At 37.0% G+C, this 17,723-nt stretch overlaps 1 protein-coding gene across 4 annotated transcripts in view; it reads left to right on the top strand.

Annotated features, from left to right (window-relative positions):
* arhgap10 (Rho GTPase activating protein 10) overlaps positions 1-17,723 on the top strand; it is a 150,713-nt gene that overhangs the window by 73,476 nt on the left and 59,514 nt on the right. For 3 of the 4 annotated variants that reach the window (XM_062032902.1, XM_062032904.1, XM_062032905.1), the window contains exons 14-16: positions 326-400; positions 4,415-4,499; positions 14,155-14,213. In XM_062032902.1, the coding sequence (XP_061888886.1) occupies positions 326-400; positions 4,415-4,499; positions 14,155-14,213 (219 nt within the window). The remainder of the gene's footprint in view (positions 1-325; positions 401-4,414; positions 4,500-14,154; positions 14,214-17,723) is intronic. The other variant, XM_062032903.1, reaches the window with a different exon arrangement.

Here is a 17,723-nt window from a genome sequence, read left to right on the forward strand (position 1 = left end):
TAACAAAGAAAGTGATTCACAAGGGTGCAGTGTCTCTTTTTGTACACACGGGGGCGGACTTGCACTTGTTTTGAACATCAGTAGCTTACATTATAGCTATTGATCACAGGTCCTTTTAATTATTACTCCTTTTGAACTTCACATGCCTTTATTTATTAATTCAATGTTGAAAGTTAAAGTGCCCTAATATGTTGTGTGTATACACATACAGACTGTATATTTTTTTTACATTTTATACACACACGTTGAAGTATATCTTGCTTCTGTTGTCAGCTTATTTGCCGGTAAAAGTGCTGAAATGATTGTCATTATTGTTGCTGCACAGGTATCAATGACCAAGGTCTGTACAGAGTTGTGGGAGTAAGCTCCAAGGTCCAGAAGCTCCTCTCATTAATGATTGGTAAGTCATTGATTATTATTCCCTCTCTCGAAATAGGTGTTTGGCCCCACTCCCTTAACTCAGCGGTGACACAGTAGATGCGTCTCTTCAAGATTTCCTAGCCGTCGTCCTGCTCTCTCATTACTCATGTTGACTACTAAAGTGCAACAAGTGGTAGTTTTTTTGCTCTAGACAAGCAGACACTTCCTCACGTCCTCATTAGCGCCTCTCTCGTCAGAGCCCGTCAGCTCCGGCCCCTCCGTTCACATCTCATCGTATATCTCGCCTCCTTTTTCCTCCCTTGTCCGCTCTCTGGTTTCCTGCCACCCCACGCAGGCGCAGGGCTCACTTTACCTAGCTCTGTGTTCGGAATGACAACAGACCCGGGCAGCAGCCAGCCTGTCTCAGCTTCCATGCAGCCTTCCTAAACCTGCACACTCATGCTCAATAGACTCATCTCGCCAGGGAGATTTTCAAGACCAGAGCAGCATGCAACAATTCTGCCTTTAGAAAGACAGTAATGGAGGAAATAATAAACGCAGCGTTAGGTTTGTCATTTTTATTTCCGGGGTTGTAGATTTGAAGTGGTGTTAAACAGCACTACATCCCACTGGGAGATGTTTCTTATCAAGAAAGAATAAAGTTGAGAGAAAAATGAGGGAAAAAAAAGGAGAAAAAAAACCCCCTCCTTATTAAAGTCATCATTTAAAGAAAAGATGGAATATTACAATAAACGTCATCATTTTGCAAGATTTAGGTCGCAATATCACCAGAATTCTATGAAAAAGTCAGATAATTTATTTTTCTTAATTTTCGTTTTCCTTGATTACAGATTCACGTAAAATCAAATAGTACTAATTTTTTTGCACTTGATGTCATGTCCAGTTGCAGACTCGGCACCGGCTCAAGCCTTAAAAATGTGTCTCCTCAGTTCCCAAACGTTTACTGAGTGTTGTTAAAAGGAAAGGCCATGTAACACAGTGGTAAAAACGCCCCTGTGACAACTTTTTTGCTGCCATTAAATTCTAAGTTAATGATTATTTTGCAAAAAAAAAAAAAGAAGTTTCTCAGTGTGACCATTAAATATCTTGTCTTTGCAGTCTATTCAATTGAATATAAGTTGAAAAGGATTTGCGAATGATTGTATTCTGTTTTTATTTACCATTTACACCAGGGTTCCCCAACCTTTTTTCCACCAGGGACCGGTTTAATGTATGCATTATTTTCACGGACCAGCTTTCTACCGTACGTGTGGCAGATAAAAACAGCAACAAAATGATCCTTTGGCTACAATCTGGTATATTAACATTGTCAGGTTCAAACACTGATGACATCTATTAAACAGACAAGAAGCAAAGAATTAAACAGAGACAGAATTCAATTTAGCTCATTGAGGAGAAACGTCTGGGCTGTACTCTTTGCACAGTCTTCCACCACTCTCTGACGAAAGTTCGCACGCCTCCTCTTTTATTTGGACTTTCCCTGATTACATGGCAACAGCTGTTTCTAAAGGAAGGGGGGTCGTAAACAGCCGTCGCCTTTGGTTGCAAAACAGTTCAAAGAAAAAGTGCCTGGAGGGGGGTCAGGTCCTGCTTCCTCTCCGCTTTGTAGATCTCGGGTCAAGACAAAATCTTCCTGTGGATTACAATAGATCAAAGAAACCGACACCTTCATGTCGCTTCCCGTCCTACACAGTGGAGTTTTACAAGCCTTCTGCATGGTAAGATCAAAGACCGCTTTTGTCTGCTCGCCGGAAACTCATGTAAACACAAAGTTTTGTGATAACTTGGATACAATTATTCTGACAAACATTTTATATGCGACCCCGAAAGGGATAAGCGGTAGAAAATGGATGGATGAATGTCCATTAATGTGCATTGTCCCGTGTACTATAACAAAGGAGTAATATGCATCTATTAACAAGCTTATTAGTGTTTAGTGGGACAGGCGAAAATTGGAGAAAATGCGTTCTTTCATAAATGAATTAGTGTTTCTGTACCGGTGCCCGTACCTGATTTACACAACGTGCCAACTGCTTTTTGGTTTTTGTTCTACCACATTTGATTTTGATTTGATTTTTATTAAGGATCCCCATTAGCTGGTTGCCTCAACAACCCACTAGTCTTCCTGGGGTCCATAACTCAATACAATTACAAGTAAAAGCATATAATCATAACTACACAATACAGAAAAAAATAAAAGCATCAATAAAAAACAAGCAAACAATTTACAGTCACAGAATAATAATTACCATATAAATATAACTACACAATATAAAACCAAACAAATCATCAACGAGCAAACTAATTTAAAAACTCAGATAAAATATTACTCTCTTTTTAAAAACCCGTTTACTTTCAATGCTGGTGAGAATTCGAGGCAGGTTATTCCAGAGCGATAAAGATCTATAAATAAAAGATTTCCGCAAAGCATTCTTCCTGGGACGAGGGAGTACAAAATGCCCCTCACTGGATGCCCTGGTATTGTGATTATGTATAGTGCTGCTGTGAACTATTTGGGCCATGAGAAAAGCAGGAGATTTACTAGCGGTTACTGATTTGAACAATATAAGAGTATTAGCCAACAACCTGGGGCCGTACTTATCAAGCTTCTTAGAATTACTCCTTAGAAGTCTGCTAAGAGTTGACTTAAGAGTAAATAAATTCTTCGCTGAAAGCTGCACTTAAAAGTTAGTTATCAAGCGTCTTACTCACACTTTCAGCGAAGTGTAGGACTGAATCTTAAGTGTCACACTCAGAGCTGAATTACGACATTACTATGTGCCGTAAACGGAATTTTAGGTGACGTCATTTCTGTGTCCATAGAAATGACCAATCACGGAAGGGAATCCGTTGTCTAAGAATAAAGAAATATCTTGGAAATATTGAAGTGGACAATGGGAGTGTATATTTTGACAATAAACTACAAAATAATACAAAACAAACTAGTCCCCGCCGGCACTCACGCTACCGCTCCCTCTCTTCTCTCGCCCACACACTCACTGACGTCACTCACCTCACGGCCACACACATACGCTACTGTCATAACATTTTCTTTCCAATTCATTAATTAGGCAACTAATTTGAAACTGGTTAAGAAACTGGCTCTATATATACTAGCCCACTGCAGACACATGCAGAAATCAACAAGGAATCGAAAAGTATTAAATCTGTGACAAAAATAATATCCGCTCTGTCTAAACGATACCGTTTGATCAGCTGCTCGTCATCAAAAAAACAACAACATTGTTCCGTTCCCTGAACGTTGGCGCACGTCTCTCTCGCCTCAGTGCCATCCCCTGCTGGCAACTCCTAACCACTTAAGACACCTCTGAAGGTCTCTTAAATATCGTGGAGAGTAGGAGTGATTCTTAGACTTAAGAACGTTGATAAAAAGCTTTTATTCTTAAGTTTGAGAGTAGGACTAAATTTCGCAAATTCTCAGGACTTAAGTGTAAAATGGCACTCTAAGAAGCTTGATAAGTACGGCCCCTGTTCTGCATGAACACACACACAAAAAGTACCATTTATTCCCAGATAGCGGGATTTGATACTGAAATGGTTGAACTGTGAAAGGTATAACCATCCCTAACGAGCTTACGTGTGGGTGAACTACACTTCAAACCCCGACAAGCATCCTCATCCATCGCCATGGCCAGCATCCAATCACATTACAGCACCATCAAAGAGCGTTGGATGTCTGAATCAGATTTTTTTTTAAATTTTTTTAAAATAAGTTCCTAGTATTACAGGTTCAAGATCATGTCTCAACTTAAATTATGACAGGCGCGCTCCCCTTCATTTGCAGCAGACCACCTCTCCAGAGTATCCCAGCACATTCTCTGAAGTAATGAGGGATTAATTCATGTGGTAATTAGTGTAGAACCAGTAGCGTGCCTCCGCAGCCGTCGGGACCGGACCCGACCCCGACGGCCACCTCCCGCCGCAGCGCTTTCATCCTCTCATTACACGTTACTGCACATGTTGATTTTGATTAGATGGCAGCTTCAAATATTCTCCGTGTGTTTGGGTTCAGAAGAGAAGAGCAACGACGTAGATCTGTCCAACAGCGAGGACTGGGACGTCAAGACCATAACCAGCGCGCTGAAGCTGTACCTGAGGTGAGGGGGGTCCCCCACATGGAATCCAGACCAGAATTTATGTTGGATAAAGGATTACAGCGGAATACTAAATATTTAATAATATCTGCCAGGTTTTTGCTTTTATGAATTATGCAAAGAGGTTGCCATGCATGTCTGTTCCACTCTTAGCAGCTTCCAGGTTGACGGCGTGTGGGTGAAGCTCTGATATTCAAATGCACTTTGGCTTTAGAACGCTAAGGCGGGTTGAACGTATATATTTATGTAAATGTTTTTTTTTGTGTGCATCACATCAACACTTTGGGAGGTAAACTTACTCAAATGAATGCTTCAAATTACCCTTTGCATTGTTACAAACCTCAGCCAACTGTCCAGGCAGTGTTTTGTATAACGTTTTTGCATTCCTAACGGTTATGCAAGTGTAATAGGAAGCTCAACCTATTGAAACCAGATTCAACCAAAAATGAAGTGAAAAGTTACGTAAAAACAATGATTGACGTTGCGTGTCGATCAGGGGTGTGCAGAGTGTTGTTAGTATTCTAATATTAGCATGCTAGCTTTTTTTAAACTAAGTATACACCTCAGTCTTATTTTCATCCTTGATGCATGCTAATGTTTGTGTTTTTCAGTTAAACACAATAAAATATGTTGGTACTTTACATGTTACAGTAAGCATTTTAGCATGTTAAAAGTAGCATGGTAGCTTTTTAAAAAAATACTTTTGTAAGTATACACATCAGTCTTATTTTCATCTTTGATGCATGCTAATGTTAGCATGCTAACATTTTTCAGTTTAACAGTCAAATATTTTGGCACTTGACACACATTACAGTAAGCATTTTAGCATGTTAACATTAGCATGCTAGCTTTTTTTAAACTAATTTTGTAAGTATACACATCAGTCTTATTTTCATCCTTGATGCATGCTAGCTTTTTTAAAGCTAAGTATACACATCAGTTTTATTTTCATCCTTGATGCATGCTAATGTTAGCATTTTTCAGTTAAACACCGAGTAAAATATTTTGGTACTTGACGCGTTACAGTAAGCATTTTAGCATGTTAACATTAGCATGCTAACTTTTTTAAGACTAAGTATACACCCCAGTATTATTTACATCCTTGATGTAACATAATTGCATTATTTACATCCTTGATGTAACATCCTAATGTTTGCATTTTTCAGTTAAACACAGAGTAAAACATTTTAGTACTTGACATGTTACAGTAAGCATTTTAGCATGTTAAAAGTAGCATGGTAGCTTTTAAAAAAAATACTTTTGTAAGTATACACACCAGTCTTATTTTCATCTTTGATGCATGCTAATGTTAGCATGCTAACATTTTTCAGTTTAACAGTCAAATATTTTGGCACTTGACACACATTACAGTAAGCATTTTAGCATGTTAACATTAGCATGCTAGCTTTTTTTAAACTAATTTTGTAAGTATACACATCAGTCTTATTTTTATCTTTGATGCATGCTAATGTTAGCATTTTTCAGTTAAACACAGAGTAAAATATTTTGGTACTTGACACGTTACAGTAAGCATTTTAGCATGTTAACATTAGCATGCTGGCTTTTTAAAAACTAAGTATACACCTCAGTCTTCTTTTCATCCTTGATGCATGCTAGCTTTTTTAAAGCTAAGTATACACATCAGTTTTATTTTCATCCTTGATGCATGCTAATGTTAGCATTTTTCAGTTAAACACCGAGTAAAATATTTTGGTACTTGACACGTTACAGTAAGCATTTTAGCATGTTAACATTAGCATGCTAGCTTTTTTAAAACGAAGTATACACCTCAGTGTTATTTACATCCTTGATGCATGCTAATGTTAGCATTTTTCAGTTAAACACAGAGTAAAATATTTTGGTACTTGACACGTTACAGTAAGCATTTTAGCATGTTAACATTAGCATGCTAGCTTTTTTTAAAGCTAAGTATACACATTTGTTTTATTTTCATCCTTGATGCATGCTAATGTTAGCATTTTTCAGTTAAACACCGAGTAAAATATTTTGGTACTTGACACGTTACAGTAAGCATTTTAGCATGTTAACATTAGCATGCTAGCTTTTTTAAAACGAAGTATACACCTCAGTGTTATTTACATCCTTGATGCATGCTAATGTTTGCATTTTTCAGTTAAACACAGAGTAAAATATTTTGGTACTTGACACGTTACAGTAAGCATTTTAGCATGTTAACATTAGCATGCTAGCTTTTTTAAAGCTAAGTATGCTCCTCAGTCTTATTTTCATCCTTGATGCATGCTAATGTTAGCATTTTTCAGTTGAAAACCGAGTAAAATATTTTGGTACTTGACACATTACAGTAAGCATTTTAGCATGCTAACCTTAGCATGCTAGCTTTTTTAAAAACTAATTATACATCTCAGTATTATTTTCATCCTTGATGCATGCTAATGTTTGCATTTTTCAGTTAAACACAGAGTAAAATATTTTGGTACTTGACACATGTTACAGTAAGCATTTTAGCATGTTAACAATAGCATGCTAGCTTTTTTAAAACTAATTTTGTAAGTATACACATCAGTCTTATTTTCATATTTGATGCATGCTAATGTTAGCATGCTAGCATTTTTCAGTTAAACAGAGTAAAATATTTTGGTACTTGACACATGTTACAGTAAGCATTTTAGCATGTTAACATTAGCATGCTAGCTTTTTTAGATCATTTAACAAATGAAAGGTAAATGAATGTATAGCGCTTTTCTACCTTCAAGGTACTCCAAGCGTTTTGACATTATTTCCACATTCACCCATTCACACACACATTCACACACTGATGGGGGGCGGGGGGGTTGCCATGCAAAGTCCTAAATACGACCCATCAGGAGCAAGGGTGGCATTTACAGTAAAACACCGAAAAATCTACAGTTGTTGATTTTTGGTCAAAAACAAACTGGCAGCTCAGGTGCCAACATTTTACTGTAAAATTGCAGTTTTTTTTATTATGTACAGTAAAAAAACAATGTAACTTTTACAGTAACATTCTGGCAACTGAGCTGCCTTTTTTTAACCATAAAAACAGCAGTACTGTTTTTCCATTTACAGTAATATACACTACATTTTGAGGTGAAATTATTGCAACTTACAATATTTTTTTTTACATTAAAAAAAATAAAAAAAATAAAATGCATTAAAAATTGTGTAATAATAGTATTCATTGTTAGAAGCAGCCCTCTGGGGCCAAACATAACTGCCATGTGGCCCTCAGTGAAAACCACTTTGACACCTCTGGTCTAACAAGTGAACCAGCAAATAGCGCTTAAAGCTAACCGTAGCGGTCGACTTTGACTAGCAGTGTTTCTTAACCATAGGGCCGAGGCCCATTGTTGGGATGCCAAAATGTACGTTTTCCTTAACCGTGCTCCGTATAGGCCGCAGCGGTACTAATTTGTAATATGAAGGATGACAATCTCAAACAGGAGAAGTCTAGAGCTAAAAGTCATAGAGAAATTTCTTAAGCGCAAAAAATATGACTGAAGTAGTGAAGCTGTATTTGACAGTTTAGTTAGGAAACATATTCATTTAGTTTATTTTAGCACAACATGCAGTATATGTATTTTTTGTCAGTTATTTATTAGATCCTTTTTAAGCAGTATATTTGGTTAGTACTTAATTTTTAATCAGCCTGACCTAAGCCTAAGGTTTATATGTTAAATACATAATCTTTGTGATACATGGTTTTCACATCATTTGACAAGGTTGTGAACTGTAAGTAGGTTAGATGTGATTTTTGAATACGATGCAAATCAAGAGTAAGATTACTCATTCAGTGTTAACATTTGAGTGGGCCCCGGGCCCCTTTATAGTCAAATAGGAAGACACGGTGGTGTTTTACTGTTTTTTTGTCAGTAGTTTGGGAGTTGGAAACAACTTGTCCCATGGTAAATAAGAAAGAATGATAAGAAATAGCATGAATTAGTGTCAAACTGTGTGTCAAAAAAGCTCGACGACAACAGTGCAGCTAACGTGAAGAGTCGACTCAACTTCTCGGACATTTTCACAATGTTTTCTCATTTCCGTTGCCAACGACAAATGTTATCACTATTTAACATGTGTGCTGCAATTAAAGGTCCCGCTTTAAACCATTTTGAATTAGCTTCAGAGAAAATAGTGTTTTTGAAGTGTGTTGGCCCACTTTAATGACACAAATGTTAGTGACATTAGCCATCTGAGCTACAGTGCTAACATTGCAGTCACATTTTAATCATCATGCTATTCCATTAGTCCAGGGGCCGGCAACCAAAAACGTTGAAAGAGCCATATTGGAGCAAAAATATAAAAATAAAATCTGTTTGGAGCTGCAAAAAATTAAATGCCGTATATAAGTGTTATAATGAAGGCAACACATGATGTAAGTGTCTATATTAGCTATAATAGCCTACTATCAAAATGACTAACGGTCTTATATAAGTGTTATAATGAAGGCAACACATGATGTAAGTGTCTATATTAGTTATATTAGCCTACTATCAAAATGACTGTCGCAGGCTGAAGCAAATCTTGGTTGACAGAAATGTTGAAATGTATTAATTATTCTACACATTTTTACAACATTAGAAACCATTAGTAAATCAGCGGCTACTCAGAAGGTGAGATAACTCCTGGAAATTACTGGCTTTTAATGGCCAAAGGTATCGATGTGTGTGTCCAAGTTAAAGGGCAAGCTGTCTTCTTTTAATATACACTACCGTTCAAAAGTTTGGGGTCACATTGAAATGTCCTTTTTTTTTAAGGAAAAGCACTGTACTTTTCAATGAAGATAACTTTAAACTAGTCTTAACTTTAAAGAAATACACTCTATACATTGCTAATGTGGTAAATGACTATTCTAGCTGCAAATGTCCGGTTTTTGGTGCAATATCTACATAGGTGTATAGAGGCCCATTTCCAGCAACTATCACTCCAGTGTTCTAATGGTACAATGTGTTTGCTCATTGGCTCAGAAGGCTAATTGATGATTAGAAAACCCTTGTGCAATCATGTTCACACATCTGAAAACAGTTTAGCTGGTTACAGAAGCTACAAAACTGACCTTCCTTTGAGCAGATTGAGTTTCTGGAGCATCACAATTGTGGGGTCAATTAAACGCTCAAAATGGCCAGAAATAGAGAACTTTCATCTGAAACTCGACAGCATATTCTTGTTCTTACAAATGAAGGCTATTCCACAAAATTGTTTGGGTGACCCCAAACTTTTGAACGATAGTGTATGTATTACAATCTTTGGCGAGCTTGGTAATGTTTGCTGTGGTCTGGAACAACATGGCACACAAAAAACTATGTGAAATGCAGCCAATATTACATACAGATAATGTCATGAGACATGCAGAATTATATTATATGCAAAGAGCACAAAAGTAAAGGATATTAAATGAGCTCAATTATACCTACAAATGAGGCATAATGGTGCAATATGTACATACAGCTAGCCTAAATAGCATGTTAGCATTTATTAGCTTGCAGTCATGCACTGACCAAATATGCCTGATTAGCACTCCAACAAGTCAATAACATCAACAAAGCGCACCTTTGTGCATTCACGCACAGCATAAAACGTTTGGTGGACAAAATGACACGAAGAAGGAGTGGAAGATTTTACATGGGGACAGCGTGGCGCGGTTGAGAGAGTGGCCGTGCCAGCAACCTGAGGGTTCCTGGTTCAATCCCCCACTTTCTACCGACCTCGTCACGTCCGTTGTGTCCTTGAGCAAGACACTTCACCCTTGCTCCTGATGGGTGGTGGTTAAGGCCTTGCACGGCAGCTCCCGCCATCAGTGTGTGAATGTGGAATTAGTGTCAAAGCGCTTTGAGTACCTTGAAGGTTGAAAAGCGCTATACAAGTATAACCCATTTACCATGGATGGATGGATGTAAACAAACTGTTGTGTCACAGTCCACACTATGGTGAGTTCAAGAACCGCCGAAATTAGTCGGACAAAACGATGTTCGCCAAATAGTGTCATCAGTGAAGCATACACACAAACATATTAAACAGTGGCAGTTCTAACAATTGGGAAGGTTTGTGTCATGGGTGTCCTCAAACAAAAAACATACTAAAACAAAACAAAAAAATTCCCCCATCTTTTTCCATATTTTAATTTTTTTTTTAAAATGCCCCATGCACCAAAGAGCGGTGGGTTGCGGACTCCCCAGCTAGTCTATTGTCTGAAGAAGAAGCCGATTGACACAGGTGGAAGATATTCATTTTAAAGGGGGACTGCATGTTTTTTTCAATTTTGTCTTATCATTCACAATATTTATGTGAGACAAGAACACATTTTTTTTAATGCTTTTTAACTTGTAAATAAACACTAGCAAAAGTCAGTTAACAATGGAGGTAATAAGATGTTCCCTGTTCCACCTATAAAGCACTCTAAAAAAAACATCCAAAAACCTCTAACAGTGTTTTATACACACACACACACACTGAAAGTACCTATATATGTAATGTAGTAATATTTATAACATGTAATATTGACTTATTTTGCTCATTCTAAGCATATGGTGGTGTATTAATTTCACACTCATCACAACGTTCGCTTTTCCCTTCAACAACAACACTAATAATCACGGCAGACTTCATGAGAGACAACAAAGACTACTTTGGGACAAATGATGATCTTGAACTTTATATATTTTAACCTGAATATAAGAATAATGATCTAAAAGTTTTAGAAGCTGTGTGCTGAACAGATCCAGCTTTAGTGAAACACAAAGTATTGCTAAGATAACCAAGATATACAAACTACAACAATTATCTACAGCTGCACAGGGATTGTGAATGATGGGCAAAATTCCCCTAGAAAAGTGCAGTTTCCCTTTTTAATGTTTGTTTTTATACCGAATTGTCTTCCCTGATGAAAACTTCAAAGGCAAGCGTTTTAAGTGCGTCTTCTCTCTAGGGCAGGGGTAACCAACGCGGTGCCCGCGGGCACCAGGTAGCCCGTAAGGACCAGGGGCCGTACTTATCAAGCTTCTTAGAATTACTCCTAAGAAGTCTGCTAAGAGTTGACTTAAGAGTAAATAAATTATTCGCTGAAAGCTGCACTTAAAAGTTAGTTATCAAGCGTCTTACTCACACTTTCAGCGAAGTGTAGGACTGAATCGTAAGTGTCACACTCAAAGCTGAATTACGACATTACTATGTGCCGTAAACGGAATTTTAGGTGACGTCATTTCTGTGTCCATAAAAATGACCAATCACAGAAGGGAATCCCTTGTCTAAGAATAAAGAAATATCTTGGAAATATTTAAGTGGACAATGGGAGTGTATATTTTGACAATAAACTACAAAATAATACAAAACAAACTAGTCCCCGCCGGCACTCACGCTACCGCTCCCTCTCTTCTATCGCCCACACACTCACTGACGTCACTCACCTCACGGCCACACACATACGCTACTGTCATAACATTTTCTTTCCAATTCATTAATTAGGCAACTAATTTGAAACTGGTGTGGGTGGCTCAATATATACTAGCCCACTGCAGACACATGCAGAAATCAACAAGGAATCGAAAAGTATTAAATCTGTGACAAAAATAATATCCGCTCTGTCCAAACGATACTGTTTGATCAGCTGCTCGTCATCAAAAAAACAAAAACATTGTTCCGTTCCCTGAACGTTCGCGCACGTCTCTCTCGCCTCAGTGCTATCCCCTGCTGGCAACTCCTAACCACTTAAGACACCTCTGAAGGTCTCTTAAATATCGTGGAGAGTAGGAGTGATTCTTAGACTTAAGAACGTTGATAAAAAGCTTTTATTCTTAAGTTTGAGAGTAGGACTAAATTTCGCAACTTCTCAGGACTTAAGTGTAAAATGGCACTCTAAGAAGCTTGATAAGTACGGCCCCAGATGAGTAGCCCGCTGGCCTGTTCTAAAAATAGCTCAAATAGCAGCACTTACCAGTGAGCTGCCTCTATTTTTTAAATTGTATTTATTTACTAGCAAGCTGGTCTCGCTTTGCTCTACATTTTTAATTCTAAGAGAGACAAAACTCAAATAGAATTTGAAAATCCAAGAAAATATTTTAAAGACTTGGTCTTCACTTGTTTAAATAAATTCATTATTTTTTTTACTTTGCTTCTTATAACTTTCAGAAAGACAATTTTAGAGACAAAATACAACCTTAAAAATTATTGTAGGATTTTTAAACACATATACCTTTTTACCTTTTAAATTCCTTCCTCTTCTTTCCTGACAATTTAAATCAATGTTCAAGTAATTTTTTTTTTTTATTATTGTAAAGAATAACAAATACATTTTAATTTAATTCTTCAATTTAGCTTCTGTTTTTTCGACGAAGAATATTTGTGAAATATTTCTTCAAACTTGATTATGATTAAAATTCAAAAAAATAATTCTGGCAAATCTAGAAATTCTGTAGAATCAAATTTAAATCTTATTTCAAAGTATTTTGAATTTATTTTAAAATTTTTGTTCTGGAAAATCTAGAAGAAATAATGATTTGTTAGAAATATAGCTTGGTCCAATTTGTTATATATTCTAACAAAGTGTAGATTGGATTTTAACCTATTTAAAACATGTCATCAAAATTCTAAAATTAATCTTAATCAGGAAAAATTACTAATGATGTTCCATTAATTATTTTTTTAATTTTTTCAAAAAGATTCAAATTAGCTAGTTTTTCTCTTCTTTTTTTCGGTTGAATTTTGAATTTTAAAGAGTCGAAATTGAAGATAAACTATGTTTCAAAATTTAATTGTCATTTTTTTTCGTGTTTTCTCCTCTTTTAAACCGTTCAATTAAGTGTAAATATCATTAATTATTAATAATAACAGAGTTAAAGGTAAATTGAGCAAATTGGCTATTTCTGGCAATTTATTTAAGTGTGTATCAAACTGGCAGCCCTTCGCATTAATCAGTACCCAAGAAGTAGCTCTTGCTTTCAAAAAGGTTGGTGACCCCTGCTCTAGGGGGCGGTGTGGCGCGGTTGAGAGAGTGGCTTTGCCAGCAACCTGAGGGTTCCTGGTTCAATCCCCACTTTCTACCAACCTCGTCACATCCGTTGTGTCCTTGAGCAAGACACTTCACCCTTGCTCCTGATGGGTTGTGGTTAGGGCCTTGCATGGCCATCAGTGTGTGAATGTGGAAATAGTGTCAAAGCGCTTTGAGTACCTTGAAGGTAGAAAGGCGTTATACAAGTATAAGCCATTCATTCTCTTAAAAGTGGAGGAAACAAGCGAGGGAAATTAGATTTTTCCACATGTTTGAACATGGACCATCAGACCACAACACTGTTAGGTTTTTAGTGACTAGAGTTGTGTCTGCATTTTTCTCCCCCAATGTTACCAATGAATGTTTTGTTCAGGTAGAGATGTCAAAAGCCTTCATTGATTAGATAAAGTTGATTACTCAGAGTATTCCTCTCCCCTGTCCACATTTTTTCTGCCTGGCCTGTTGGGATAAGGGACAGCCAATGTCATCCGATTCCTCCGAGACTCCCAAGCAGCCTTGGACCCTGTCCAGCTGCAGAGTGAAAGTACCTTCAGATGAACTTGGTTATCTCAAACATGTGCGCCATCTAATTGTAAACCCCCGCCACCCCTCCCTTTTGGCCTGGGACACATTAATCATGACACTTATTCCAAACTCTCCTCTCCGTCTCCCCTGCAGGAGCCTTCCCGAGCCACTGATGACCTACGGACTTTACAAGGAGTTCATCAGCCCTGCGAGTAAGACCTAACACAACTTTGTCAAGACTGCAAAACAAACAAGCACACACAGCTGCACCTGGCTTTTCCTACCATTCTGATTTCATTTTAAAAAAATTTTTTTTCAAAGGTTTGCTCCAGATTTTCAAACTTGTACAATCCCCACATTTCTTGACCGTATTTTTCGGACTATAAGTCGCAGTTTTTTTCATAGTTTGGCCGGGGTTGCGACTTATACTCAGGAGCGACTTATGTGTGAAATTATTAACACATTACCATAAAATACCAAATAATATTATTTAGCTCATTCACGTAAGAGACTAGACGTATAAGATTTCATTGGATTTAGCGATTAGGAGTGACAGATTGTTTGGTAAACGTATAGCATGTTCTATATGTTATAGTTATTTGAATGACTCTTACCATAATATGTTACGTTAACATACCAGGCACCTTCTCAGTTGGTTATTTATGCCTCATATAACGTACACTTATTCAGCCTGTTGTTCACTATTCTTTATTTATTTTAAATTGCCTTTCAAATGTCTATTCTTGGTGTTGGCTTTTATCAAATACATTTCCCCAAAAAATGCGACTTATACTCCAGTGCGACTTATATATGTTTTTTTCCTTCTTTATTATGCATTTTCGGCCGGTGCGACTTATAGTCCGAAAAATACGGTACATTCAGCTTTCTTTCTTTCGTTCGTCCGTCCTTCCGTCTTTCTGTCTTTCTGTCTTTCTGTCTTTCTGTCTTTCTGTCTTTCTGTCTGTCTTGCTGTCTTTCTGTCTTTCTGTCTTTCTGTCTTTCTGTCTTTCTTTCTTTCTTTCTTTCTTTCTTTCTTTCTTTCTTTCTTTCTTTCTTTCTTTCTTTCTTTCTTCCTTTTTTATTTCTTTTATTTCTTTCTTTCGTATAAAATTTCATGGGATTTAGCAATTAGGAGTGACAGATTGTTTGGTAAACGTATAGCATGTTCTATATGTTATAGTTATTTGAATGACTCTTACCATAATATGTTACGTTAACATACCAGGCACCTTCTCAGTTGGTTATTTATGCCTCATATAACGTACACTTATTCAGCCTGTTGTTTACTATTCTTTATTTATTTTAAATTGCCTTTCAAATGTCTATTCTTGGTGTTGGCTTTTATCAAATACATTTCCCCAAAAAATGCGACTTATACTCCAGTGCGACTTATATATGTTTTTTTCCTTCTTTATTATGCATTTTCGGCCGGTGCGACTTATACTCCGGAGCGACTTATAGTCCGAAAAATACGGTACATTCAGCTTTCTTTCGTCCGTCCGTCCGTCCACCCGCCCGTCCGTCCTTCTTTCTTTTTTTCTTTCTTTTTTTCTTTCTTTCTGTCTTTCTTTATGTCTTTCTGTATTTCTTTCGGTCTTTCTGTCTTTCTTTCGGTCTTTCTGTCTTTCTTTCGGTCTTTCTGTCTTTCTTTCGGTCTTCCTGTCTTTCTGTCTTTCTGTCTTGTCCTTTCTTGTCTTGTCATTTCTTTCTTTTTTCTTTTTCTCTTTCTTTCTTTCTTTCTTTTTTATTTCTTTTATTTCTTTCTTTCTTTATTAAGGATCCCCATTAGCTGGTTGCCACAACAACACACTAGTCTTCCTGGGGTCCACAAACTCAATACAATTACAAGTAAAAACATACAATTATAACTACACAATACAGAAACAAATAAAAGCATCAACAAGCAAACAATTTACAGTCACGGAATAATAATTACCATATAAATAAATAGCTCATGAATTTTGTTACATGGCGCCATCTTGGAAGTATGCCAACTCTTCTAATGTTAGCGTTCGCTAATCGTGTACGTTTTAACCCAATACTCATATATTCTGTTGCTTGTCAGAATGTAAGAAGTACGCTAGCTGTTTCCCCGTTAATATAATATGTTAGCTTGGCAACATTAGCGATTTAATGTTGGCATGCGAACGTTTTTACGCTAGCATTTCGTATTTAGATAGATAGTACTTTATTGATTCCTTCAGGAGAGTTCCCTCAGGAAAATTAAAATTCCAGCAGCAGTGTACAGAATTGAGATCAAATTTAAAAAGTAAATAATGGGGATATAAGTGGAAATAAAATATTACAATAAGAATAAAAATAAAAAGCAACAATAGGAATACAAATATAACAGTAAAAATAATAATATAGCAAGAGAAACTAGTCAGTAGTGACCATGTTATGAAAATGTATTGCACTGTTATTTGTTGCATTGTTATTTCTTCACCTATTAAGCATAGATTTTTTCACTTGGCGGAGTCTTAAAAGTATGCTAGCTGTTCCTCATGCTAACACATAGCATGCTAATATACTGTAAATGGAGCAAAACCAACTTGTCTTATCAATTGGTACCTGTTGTTGTGTATTTGGGATCTGCGTACGTCCCGAAAAATGTGAAATCCAACCGTGTGGAGATATTTAGAAAATAATCCTGCCATCCTTCATACTTTCAGCAAACAAACTGTTTGGAATTTCCTCCTTTTGTGACATTTTTGCCGTGTGTGACGGTATATGGTAGAAATGTACGCCATCGTAGTCCAACGATGCAGACAATAAGCTCTTCCTTTTTTGCTATCTTGTTGTGGGGCAGACTGGCTCATACATGCACATGCATCCTCCGCCGTTGCCATTTCTAATACAAAGTGCTGTATAGTTTGAACTTTTGTCTGTCGGTGAAAACGCTAAAAACTACAACAAAGTGGGCGTGGAGAAGACACAGTCGAAGTGGAGGCACGTCAATAAAAACCCTCCCACAATACAGCACAAGAGCCATCATTACATGTTATATAGAGTAGACCACAAAGAAAAGTTTTAAATGTAGAAAAAATCAATAACATGACCCATTTAAGGAGTGGGATGGGAGGACACAAACATTAGTGAAACTAGCCTAATTATATGAGTTAATTAACTATCATTACACTCGTATTAACAGCAACCTCATGCTAACTTGTGAGTGTGAATGTGAATTGTATTTATATAGCGCTTTTCTCTAGTGACTCAAAGCGCTTTTACATAGTGAAACCCAATATATAAGTTACACTTATAACCAGTGAGGGTGGCACTGGGAGCAGGTGGGTAAAGTGTCTTGCCCAAGGACACAACGACAGTGACTAGGATGGCGGGAGCAGGAATCGAACCTGGAACCCTCAAGTTGCTGGCACGGCCACTCTACCCACCGAGCTATACCTCCCCAAGATTTTCCAGATAGTGGGAAGAGCCTTCAATTTAAAATGTGTGGTGAAGCCTTTATTTATTTATTTTTATTATTATTATTATTAAAGCTGCAACTTCTAAAGTGCCTTTTAACGTCTCTTCTCTCAATAGTGGAGCATAGAAGTTAGGAAGATGACTATTTTTTTCGCACCTTTGGTGTTCATAAACACAGGCTCTCGGGACACATTAATAGAAAGTCCATTTTCACCTTTTAAGATGCAATAAAGGAACAAAAATATTAGATTTGCAGTATGACCTGTAATATTGTTGCTTTAGTACACCAAGTATAA

Source organism: Entelurus aequoreus, linkage group LG22 (genome assembly GCF_033978785.1).
Source record: "Entelurus aequoreus isolate RoL-2023_Sb linkage group LG22, RoL_Eaeq_v1.1, whole genome shotgun sequence".
Classification (NCBI taxonomy): Eukaryota; Metazoa; Chordata; class Actinopteri; order Syngnathiformes; family Syngnathidae; genus Entelurus; species Entelurus aequoreus.